At 40.9% G+C, this 9,750-nt stretch overlaps 3 protein-coding genes across 3 annotated transcripts in view; 2 read left to right on the forward strand and 1 right to left on the reverse strand.

Annotated features, from left to right (window-relative positions):
- The window catches only part of LOC106295051 (replication factor C subunit 4), a 3,269-nt gene extending 2,578 nt beyond the window's left edge, over window positions 1-691 (forward strand). The window contains exons 11-12 of the mRNA XM_013730824.1: window positions 79-165; window positions 357-691. Coding sequence (XP_013586278.1) covers window positions 79-165; window positions 357-443 — 174 coding nt within the window. The 3' untranslated portion in view covers window positions 444-691. The remainder of the gene's footprint in view (window positions 1-78; window positions 166-356) is intronic.
- A 388-nt stretch (window positions 692-1,079) lies between these two features.
- LOC106295052 (rho GTPase-activating protein gacO) lies at window positions 1,080-1,787 on the forward strand. Its single transcript, XM_013730825.1, has one exon. The coding sequence runs from the start codon at window positions 1,134-1,136 to the stop codon at window positions 1,740-1,742; it is 609 nt and encodes a 202-aa protein (XP_013586279.1). The 5' UTR covers window positions 1,080-1,133; the 3' UTR covers window positions 1,743-1,787.
- Window positions 1,788-1,857: 70 nt separating this feature from the next.
- Window positions 1,858-5,631, reverse strand: LOC106295050 (SWI/SNF complex subunit SWI3C). The gene is made up of 9 exons (XM_013730823.1): window positions 5,413-5,631; window positions 4,779-5,294; window positions 3,915-4,444; window positions 3,454-3,811; window positions 3,285-3,358; window positions 3,035-3,120; window positions 2,888-2,925; window positions 2,616-2,782; window positions 1,858-2,537 (listed from the first exon to the last, which is right to left on the reverse strand). The coding sequence occupies exons 1-9, from the start codon at window positions 5,426-5,428 to the stop codon at window positions 2,007-2,009; spliced, it is 2,316 nt and encodes a 771-aa protein (XP_013586277.1). The 5' UTR covers window positions 5,429-5,631; the 3' UTR covers window positions 1,858-2,006.
- Between the last annotated feature and the right edge of the window lie 4,119 nt (window positions 5,632-9,750).

Genomic DNA, 9,750 nt, shown 5'->3' on the forward strand with positions numbered 1-9,750 from the left:
CCCCCCTTTTCCTATTTGCCGCACGTATAAGTCTTGCAATAGTGGTCATAACCACGTCTAATACAAGTCTCCTTTCAGCTATTTGATATAGTCGTTGAGGCTGGTGATGACATAACAGACAATCAAAAGGCTAAGATCTGCAAATGTCTAGCTGAAACAGATAAGGTGAGACTTCTCTTCCTGCCTCATCTATGTATTTAGTTAAAGACTCATGTGAGAATAGTTGCCATCATCTCTGCTCAATTACATAACAAGTTTTAAGTCAAGTTCATATCTTTTAGACTTGTGTCTTTCACTGTCACTTGGATCTTTTAGATATGTCTCATCATCATTGTACCCTTTTTTGATGTATGCAGGGACTTGTAGATGGTGCGGACGAGTACCTGCAGCTTCTGGACGTTGCAAGCAATACGATTACTGCACTCTCAGAAATGGACTTTTAAACCCTAAACCCTTTAAAGCTCTGCATCTTGGTTTGAATTTTAATTGTTCTTGTGTTGATTTTGAAACGGACATCTACCGTATGAATTGTCATAATGGCACTTGTCGAGTTATCATTACTCAACTAAAAACGTGGGGAGGTTACAACCGAAAAAAAGCTGGGAGTCAATTGCAGACGGAACCTGATTCTGCTGTTACCGTTTTGTTTTGTTACAACGGTAGGTCTTTGGTAAACAAAACTTTTTTTGAAGTCATACATAAATCATAAAATAGAAAAAATGGCGGTATTATTTAATTCAAATTTTATGCTTTTTCAGTCAATATAGTAAATATTATATACTTTTTACTGAAGATATTACCTTTTTAATATCAGTGAGATCCTCCAAAAATGGTAATAAAATTAAAAAGTGTATTTAATTACGTAGATACTCTTTATTTGGGTCAACACGTAGATACTCAACATCCACATAAAAAGGAAGGTTTGGATACACATCCAATGTGTATACAGAAAACATATATGCCCCCACAAATAAATTCTGTCAATAAGATTAGTTTCACATAAAAAACTGTTGTGAAACTGGTTTACGTTCTAAAAATAATCGGTCTTGAACTATATAAGTATATAAGTTGTTGTAATAACCTTCAAGAACTAATCAGAGAAACGTTGGTTGTTTTTTATTGTTTGTTTCTCGATGGTTGATGATGATGGTGGTGACGGCTCTTTCAAGAGACCCGGAGCTGTGCCGTTTAACTGGGAGATCCGACCCGGTATCCCCAAGACAGCGACAAAAGATGATGTTCCCACTCTCCTTCAACCTCCCAAGAAACTTCATCCTCTCCGATTACAACAACTCTCACCTCCGTCTTCTCCCAGACCACGCGCTGTCTCTCCCTTCGCTCCCCCTCCTCCGTATGTCAAGCCCAAACCACCGTCTGCTTCGGGACCTCCGTCTCCCTATTGGCGAAGTTCATCAGCTCGAGGTAAACTCGAATCCGGTTCTCCTTTGCGGCGGTGGCGTCTTCTCAAGTCATTGATCGGGCTGAAGAAGAGTAGTAAGAGCCGCGACGTGAAGAAGAACGGTGATCAGGATTCGATGTCATCACAATCTGACGAGTTCTACGAGTCGGGGACGACCTTTTCGCAGTCGGAAGGTTCAAGCAGGGGTTCGGTGGGCACGAGCTGGAGCTCGCCGCAGTCGTCATTGTCTTCTTCGTCTTCTTCTCTGAAACGTAACGAGTCAGATCTAAGCTCGTCTGAGAAAAAAGTCATGTTAATGATGGCTCGTGCGCACCTCGGTTAGACCATGTAATGTGTACATTTTTGTCTTTCATTCAATATGTTTTTTTTTTTAAGAATAAGACCTTTCTTGTAGCTTACGTTACATTCGTTGCCCTAAACCTAAGTAACATGGTCCATGGCAAATGATTTTTTTTATATAGAGAACTGTTTTTGATTCACAATGATAATTCCAGAGAGTTTTGATACTACATGAAAACACTAACATATAACTACGGTCTTCAAAGACAATAACTTCGCTCAAAACAATAAGCTAAAGAGATGGGTTTTAGTTTAACCCTAAGCCAGACCCGGATCCAGAACCAGTAGAAGACCTAACCATCGGGTGACTAAATGGAGGTTGGTTGATGGATGCTGAACCTGCAGGGTTATTATTAAGTTGGTTGTTGCCAAACAGTGAAGGCGTTGATCCTGCATTGGTCTGTATAGCATTGAGAGGCAATCTCGGGCCAAAGGAGAATGCTTGCTGTTGTTGTTGCTGGCGTGCCATGAACTGCATCTGCGCATGAAGTTGTGGGTTGTTGCTGAATCCTGGGATGATGCTTGGTTGAGAAGAGGAAGCTGAACCTTGTTGCTGTTGGAGGAGAGTATTGATGTTGTTACCACCACCAGTGGATAGAGACATCCCTTGGAGATTATTAGTGTTACTAGTCTGTCCAGGTGATCCAAATCTTGCTGAGACCATACGTGCTCGTTCTGCAGCAAATCTCTGACGGGTTTTCTCCACTTGTTCGCATTCTTTCATCAACAACGTTTCGATTTCTGCAAACTGCTTTAGCTTCAGCTCCATCCTCTTCAGCTGCACATCAGCAATAAAACACTATCAACAAACCATATAAATTATCAACGTCAACTAGGTTCTGCTGTATTTATTTACCTGATGATTTACGATATTTGCAGAAAGCCTTTGGATTTCACGTTCCTCATGATCAGCAAACAACTTTGCTTTGGTTGCTGCAGCTGATAGACCGGCTCTAAATGCTGCCATAACCTTGTCCTGTGGCAGAGGAGTCGGTGCTTCCGCTCCGTTTTGGCATGTTGTTTCTTTTACCATCAAAGGAGATATGTATTTGACACAATTACGTTACAAAACAATGGAGCTAAAAAAACTAACTGTAAAGTGAACAATCAAGCAAATTGCCTTATTACCATCAATCAAGCTGGGATCTTTTCCTTCAGATTTGAACCTTAATAATAGATTGAAAAGTTTCAGCAAAAGTCCATAAGATAAGTTGAATGAAAGTGCTACCACAAAGAGTTAGAAAACGGATAGTAGTAATCACGAAACACACTAACCTATCATCCGCGGATAAAACCATGAGGGACTCATGGGCACAGGACGAAGCAACTCTAGGTCCAACTGCTGATGCCAAAAATGCTACCTAAAAATGTTTCAGGTATCAGAGAATCATAGTTAATAGAGAGGACCAACTTTTTACACTCTAAAATATGCACACAGTTTTAGTTTCATATCAACGGATTCATGGATCCACATGGTATGATCACAAGGATAATGAGAAGCGTATATGAATAAAAATTCACAAACCAATGCCATAACCGGATTAGGAGACTTCACGAAAGGAAGATTGATCTCAGTTTCAGATTCTTGCTCAGAAGATCCTGCCAAAAGAAAGTCGCACAATGAGTATAGCATGTCAAAAGCAAGCCTACAGCTAAACAATGGTTTTGAGATGAAGTAAGAAAAAAAAAATCACCTGGTAAAGCCCCATTTGAATCTGTTCCTTTATGGTCATATCCATTTGTAGGGTTTGCCGGGTAAGCTACACCTGGAAGCTCAACGTTATCCAAAAGACCATCCTCCACAGGTAATCGAAGAAAATGAAGAATGCATTGAGCTTTTGACTTGGAACCAACATGGTCCGCAATCTGAACCCAGTTTTCATTGTAGAGTTCCACAGCTTCGAGAAGCAATAGAGTTTCCTGATCACTCCAATTCTCTCCATCTTGATCGCCGTACTGTTTGGTCGTATCCACCCTTACAAAGTCAATACAAGAATGTCCAGCAACAAATCTTGCATGGTGAAAACAATCAGAGCATAAAAGCACATCCTCCTGTAAACAAAAAGCAAGATAAGGTTTGCGAGTCTATTACATCTGCTAAAAATCAGATAAGTAAACACAAATGCGTTGTAAGTAGAGGAAGCAGGATAAGAACCTTCTTTTGTGATTGGAAGTACACAGTTGGAAGCGGTCGAGAACAATGGTTGCAATGGTTATCGCATAGGTGTTCACGAATTCTTATGTCCAAGTCAGGGAGGTCAACATCCGAACATGACACGGATGAATCTGACTTGTGTCCACAGCTGGGCTTGTCAAATTTGATCAAACTCTCAATAGATGTTAAAGCAGCAGATGGCACATGGACTTCACCGTTTGAATCCTCCCTAACATCTGAAATATCCCTAGAAGGCTCAGGATGACACTGGGAAGTGGCGCAGTAATTGATTATTCCCCAGTGATCAAGAAAACGGAACACTCGTGCAAAATCTTCATCGTCGACACCATCTACCAATCCTTGGCAATCAGATATCGTCAGTGTCTTTTCAGGGTTATCCGTGTATTTTGAGACAATAGCGTTCCTGAAGTGCATATAACTTTCTGGTGTATGATGTGGAGATTTTCCGGAGAAGAACTGTGGCACCACTTGCCTCTCAAGCCGATCCACTGTGTTTGGTGCAAACCAAGCTGCTCAAATAATGATCAGAAAAAATATTAAGAGGATACATCTGAGCTGCAAGACTACAGGAACATAGCCCAAGTGACATTTAGAAGGACAACACTTTGCATAATCAATTCAAGGTGCAACATAAGACACCTAGGAATATTCAAATCTAGAGTAACACAAACCAGGAATAAGAAACTAGATAAAACGAAGATTATATCTAATGCATTTAGGAATATACCGACGTAAGGCCCTGTTGAGACATCTTAGAGAAAGATCACACGTATGACAAATATAGTTTAACACTTATATGTCTTATATGCAATCTCATGAACTGAAAGGACTATAGAAACGAACCTGAATGCATAGGCAAGACATGAACCTTATCCCCAAACCGTTTAACAACTCCTTCTCCTTCCATAATAAGAGGTGGAGAGATAACATAAGCCGAAGACGCTCCATCACTCCTCTCAGTATCAAGCGACACAGAATCAGCTGGCACAGTAGACAATGCCTGCAACTGCCCATACGAAATGTTCTCCAGAGATGGAAGCGAGCCTTGCCCTCTACTCTCCCCAATCAACCCAGCTCTCTCAGCCGCCACAACAGCCGTTACAGAGGCGTGTGGCCGGATCACCACGCGCCTGACCACTGAGGGGAAATCAGAGATGCGAGTACCGGAATCTTCGACTACCTCGTTAACACCGGGTCCCGGATCGGGCGTTGCGCCGCCGTTTTGGTGAAGCTCATCGGCATTATCAGCATCCTCCATCTCTTCGTTGTTGTTGTCCTCGTGTTCTTCCTCCATGTCTTCCTCCTCTTGCTTCGGTCTCCTCCCACCTCGCTTCCGCCGTTTCCATTTCCCTCTTCTATCTGCGACGGAGCTCAAAGGGGGATAAATCAATTCGTAAAATGGGTAACTCAAATCGCAATCCAAAATTGGATTTTGAGGGAGATACAGATGGAAAGTCGTTTCCTTTCGTGAATTTACCTTCAGAAGCTGGCATTTTGTGTGGGTGGAGAGAGGGAGAGATGCGTGGGGTCTCTCTGATTCGTGAGAATTGAATTAAAAAGCAAAGAGCTTTAACTAAGTTGTAGAATTGCTTTCTTCTACTACGCTCCGAGTCGCTCTACTTTCCAGTTTCCGAGCAACACAGCATATCTTTTCGCTAGTCTCTCTGATTTATTCATTCTCGACGACGACCTAACCTTCTTGCCGAGCCAGAGGGTTTGGAAGACCGAGGTCTGACTTCAAAATTCAAGCTTCGGTTCGGTTTAAGTTTTCGCTTGACAATAAAAAACGGATCAACTCAATAATTCGGTTTACTTGGTGAAGACAATGTCATTTTATTATTTTTTTCTTGTTACCCGAAAATTTCATACTACAATTTCAATACAATTTATACTTATTTTTAGTTTAATATTAATTGTAAATTGCATTGATTTTATAAATAAATTTATTTATCTAAAATACTATTGGTTATAAATTTATTTATCGGCGGAGCTTGGCGGAGAAAGGTTCAAGGATCGGCTTTCCAATGGATTCCGGCGCTCGGGGCTGCGGGATCCCTCCGAGATTGGGCTCTAGCTCTGAAGACTAACCCTGAATGAATCATCGGCCGGTTCCGAACACGCTGGACGCCGTGAAGTTGCGGTGGCATCGGGATTTGCAATCCAATCGTGTTCGTCGGAGTGGAGCTTCATGCTCCTAGTATCTTCTTTCCCTCGCTTGTGGTTTTTCTTTCTTAGATTTAGATCTTGATCTGGATCTTAAGTTTTGCTTTGTGTGTATGTTCTTGTCTTAGTCTCGTTTCTTTAGGTTTCCGGTTTTTCTCCGGCAGTTCTATACTTTCCGATCCCCTTTTAGGTGATTTTAAAAATAATATAATATGATAAAAAATACACTAAGATAAATATATAATAAGAAGTGACAAATACATACAGTTTTAAACAATTGACTAATTGTAACATGTCAATTTTAAAATTATTGTATTTGAAACTAGGGCCGGCCCGGGCTACGCCCAAATTTGTATTTAAATATTAATTATAATCATATATTTATGTTATTTTTATATATAAATATTATATAAATATAAGTAGCTAGATAATTATAAAATTTTATTTAATTATTTATTGTTTTCTATCTTATGAATTTCAATTAACTCAATTTCTTACAATAAAATTTTCCGTTGATTTATTTATTGAATGAAACTTGTGTAGCTTAAAATCATGCATGCATTTAAGCTGAATCGAATCTAAACTAAGCCGAAGTAAATCCGGTTATATTATGTCGATTTTTTTTGAAACAAAAGGCTCAAAAGAAAAGACCCAATGGAAATTGAACGCATTGCTTCCTGTCTATTTCCCTTTTAAGTTAAAATATGTATCTCATATCTCACCAACACGCATGTCTCTGCGCGTGTATGGCACTTCCATTCATGTTAATTCCCAAAAACTAATTAAAAAATGAAATAAAAATCTTTGATTGCTTCCCTTATCTTTTTATGATTCGTTCGGATCAATCTTTTCTTTGATAATATATATATATTTCTTTGGACAAAAAAAACTATATTTCTCTCTTGATCGAGTCATAGCGGAATTGAGAAACCGATCTGATTTACTCGCCACCGCTTAAACTGTAGAATATTTTTATTAATTGTCTCGATTTTTTTTTTTAACCTCTTCAGTGTTGTTGCTCATCATCCTCTTCCCTTTGCCTCTTCACACTCTGCAAAATCCTTCGCCAATAATTTTAAACTCTTGAATGTTATTGAGTTACGGTGGCGGCGAAATGAACCGTCACCGTTGATATCGCCTCCAACCAAGACGAAGTCAGTAGCATCCAAAAACTCACGATACGCTCTTTCTTTTCCTTCTTGTTTCCAAAGTTTTATTCTTTACATATGTTTTCATTATAGTGGCTATCTCTTTGTATTTGGGCTATATCACGGTGTGAACAAAAAGCCCACTAAACCGTAAACAATTATGAAACGCATCAACCCACATCGAAACTTAATGAAACGGGAGGCAAAGAAGACAGGTATCGCACTCACAATCAACGACTTTATGACGTGGCGCAACGGGAGGGAGGCAAACATTTTTTTATATATATAGATAGTTATATAAACATTTAAGTATATCATTAACGTTAAAAATATATATTACTTATGTTTCAAAACAATAATTTATGTATTAGAAAAGTGAAAACAAACAACGGCGCGGTTGCGCGGATCAAAATCCAGCTAATATTAAACTGATTATTTTACTCCATCGAAACAGCATCGTTTTTGCAGCTTTGGTATAAAGGGATTTTAATCTCAAATGGATTTGGAACTGATCAATTTATTCATTCTCGACGACGAGCTAACCTTGTTGCCGAAACAGAGTGTTTGGAACTTCAAAATTCAAGCTTCGTGAATCCGATTTTCGGTTTAAGTTTTCGCTTGATAGAAACCGGATTAGTTTTATAGTTCGGTTTTAATTATCTGGTACAATTTTGATATTGGTTCAACCGGGTACTCCTACTCTGATACATTAAAGATTGGTTAATGTTGGGGGTGGATTTACATCCTCCCTCAAGGCCCATTAGACAATGAGCTAGGCCCATTTTATTATGATGCCCTAGCTTCTTCCTTGTATAAATAAAGAGACATCTCTTTAGCAAGGGATTCATTATCCTCTTCTTAGATTAATAAACATACTTTCATAAGAGATTTGTAGATTGAAAAGGTTCACTTTACATTTGTATCATTTTTGTAATGAACCTTTACTCAACAAAATCTCATTTATGTTCTTTTCCATTTGATTTCATCTAAAGATTTTTCCTATGCCTCAAGAATCTAATCTTTTATCTTTAGATTCTTTTATTGTATTGATTCAATAAACACTACCAGCATAAAGAACATTTTTGGATCAAACAGTTGGCGCTAGAAGGAGGGAACGTCTCGATCCGCCGGTGAAGTTAACGGTATCTCGCCCACTTCTGGTCCTTGGGTTCAGGAAGATCGGGGAAGAGCGGAGGACTTGATCGGAGCGGCAATGGTGATCTTGGCGATGCTCGAGTCTCGTGAAGCTCCGTAGACGTATCGATCCTCGTAGACGCGCCGGTGAAGGTCCGTCTCGATCAGCCGGTGAAGCTCCGTCTCGATCCGCCGGTGAAGACGACGTCTCGATCCGCCGGTGAAGTTGAACGTGTCGTCTCCGATGTCTACTCGACGAAGCTCAAGGCTCGTTCTCCGGGAGGGGGATTAAAAAGTCGATAACTTTACGCGTCTCCGGTCCACAATCGCAGTATTCGCCGGGGAGATCAAGTCAGAGGAGTCCTCGGGGAGAAGGAGGAGTCATGACCGACGACGGCTCTAAAAGATTGAATCGAACATGAACGACGTCGATGGGGCTGTCGTTGCTTTCCCGCATCGGCCGAGTTCCATTCCATCCCCGCCAACGACGAACTAGCCTGTGACGGAAGGAGAAAAGAGAAACGGTGGCGATCTGCTCCAAGTCATCTTGGCTCAGAAAGACCGCAACAAAGCTCGAGAATTGAACTTGGCGCATGCTTGATCTCACGAGCTTGATCTTGGCGGCAATGGCCATGGTGCTTCGGTCTCGATCCGCCGGTAAAGCTTCTGGGACTGCTCTTCCGGGATTGCTCAAGCTTCTCTCCAACATCTACTTAAAATCACCAATTGTAGCCCACCAACGAGGAGCTTTCGGGTTGAAGTGGCCTGAGACCTCCATCTCGAGTTTTCACCAAACATCCATTGAGTGGGTCAGTTCAGCATCTCCGGACCAGAGGACTTCAAAGGTACGAGCTTTCCGGAGCTTGCCGACAAGGAGAACACACGGAGTTCATCGTCTCTACTTCAAAGGTTTTCACATTTCGAGCTGGCTGTTGAGTTGCAAGAAGCTGCAGGTTCTCGATCCTTCTTGAAGGTGAAAAGGAACGTGGGAGCGTAGAGATCACATGATCTAGGAAAAAACCTTCATGGCCTGCAACTACGATAGCATGGCTTGGTACGAGATCAACATCTCGTCATCAACATCTTGCTTCTTCGCAACATCTTGGTTCTTCATCAAGCAGGCGCTCGAGACAAGCTTGCCGTAACCGGCACAAGCTCCTCGTCGAAGAAGACCATCTCGCCAGCCACTTGACAAATTCAAGCTCATTGTATTTTCTAGAGCAGCTTAAATGTTCACGTACCTCAGCATCACACTACAAGAAAACAGCGGTATTCTGACGGACATTCCGACGGAAAATGAAATCCTCGGAATATCTCGAGGAATTTCCGAGGATATTCTGAGGAAACACAAAATTTGGTTTCCTCGGAAT

This window comes from Brassica oleracea, chromosome C5, assembly GCF_000695525.1.
Source record: "Brassica oleracea var. oleracea cultivar TO1000 chromosome C5, BOL, whole genome shotgun sequence".
NCBI lineage: Eukaryota > Viridiplantae > Streptophyta > Magnoliopsida > Brassicales > Brassicaceae > Brassica > Brassica oleracea.

What these genes read in the sequence shown, in the direction of transcription:
- LOC106295052 (XM_013730825.1), top strand. Translation starts at nt 1,134, where the DNA reads ATGGTTGATGATGATGGTGGTGACGGCTCTTTCAAGAGACCCGGAGCT.
- LOC106295050 (XM_013730823.1), bottom strand. An exon ending in ACTTCCAATCACAAAAGAAG is followed by an intron (nt 3,812 to 3,914) that starts GTTCTTATCCTG and finishes TTTTGTTTACAG; the next exon opens with GAGGATGTGCTTTTATGCTC. An exon ending in TTCAAATGGGGCTTTACCAG is followed by an intron (nt 3,359 to 3,453) that starts GTGATTTTTTTT and finishes TTCTTTTGGCAG; the next exon opens with GATCTTCTGAGCAAGAATCT.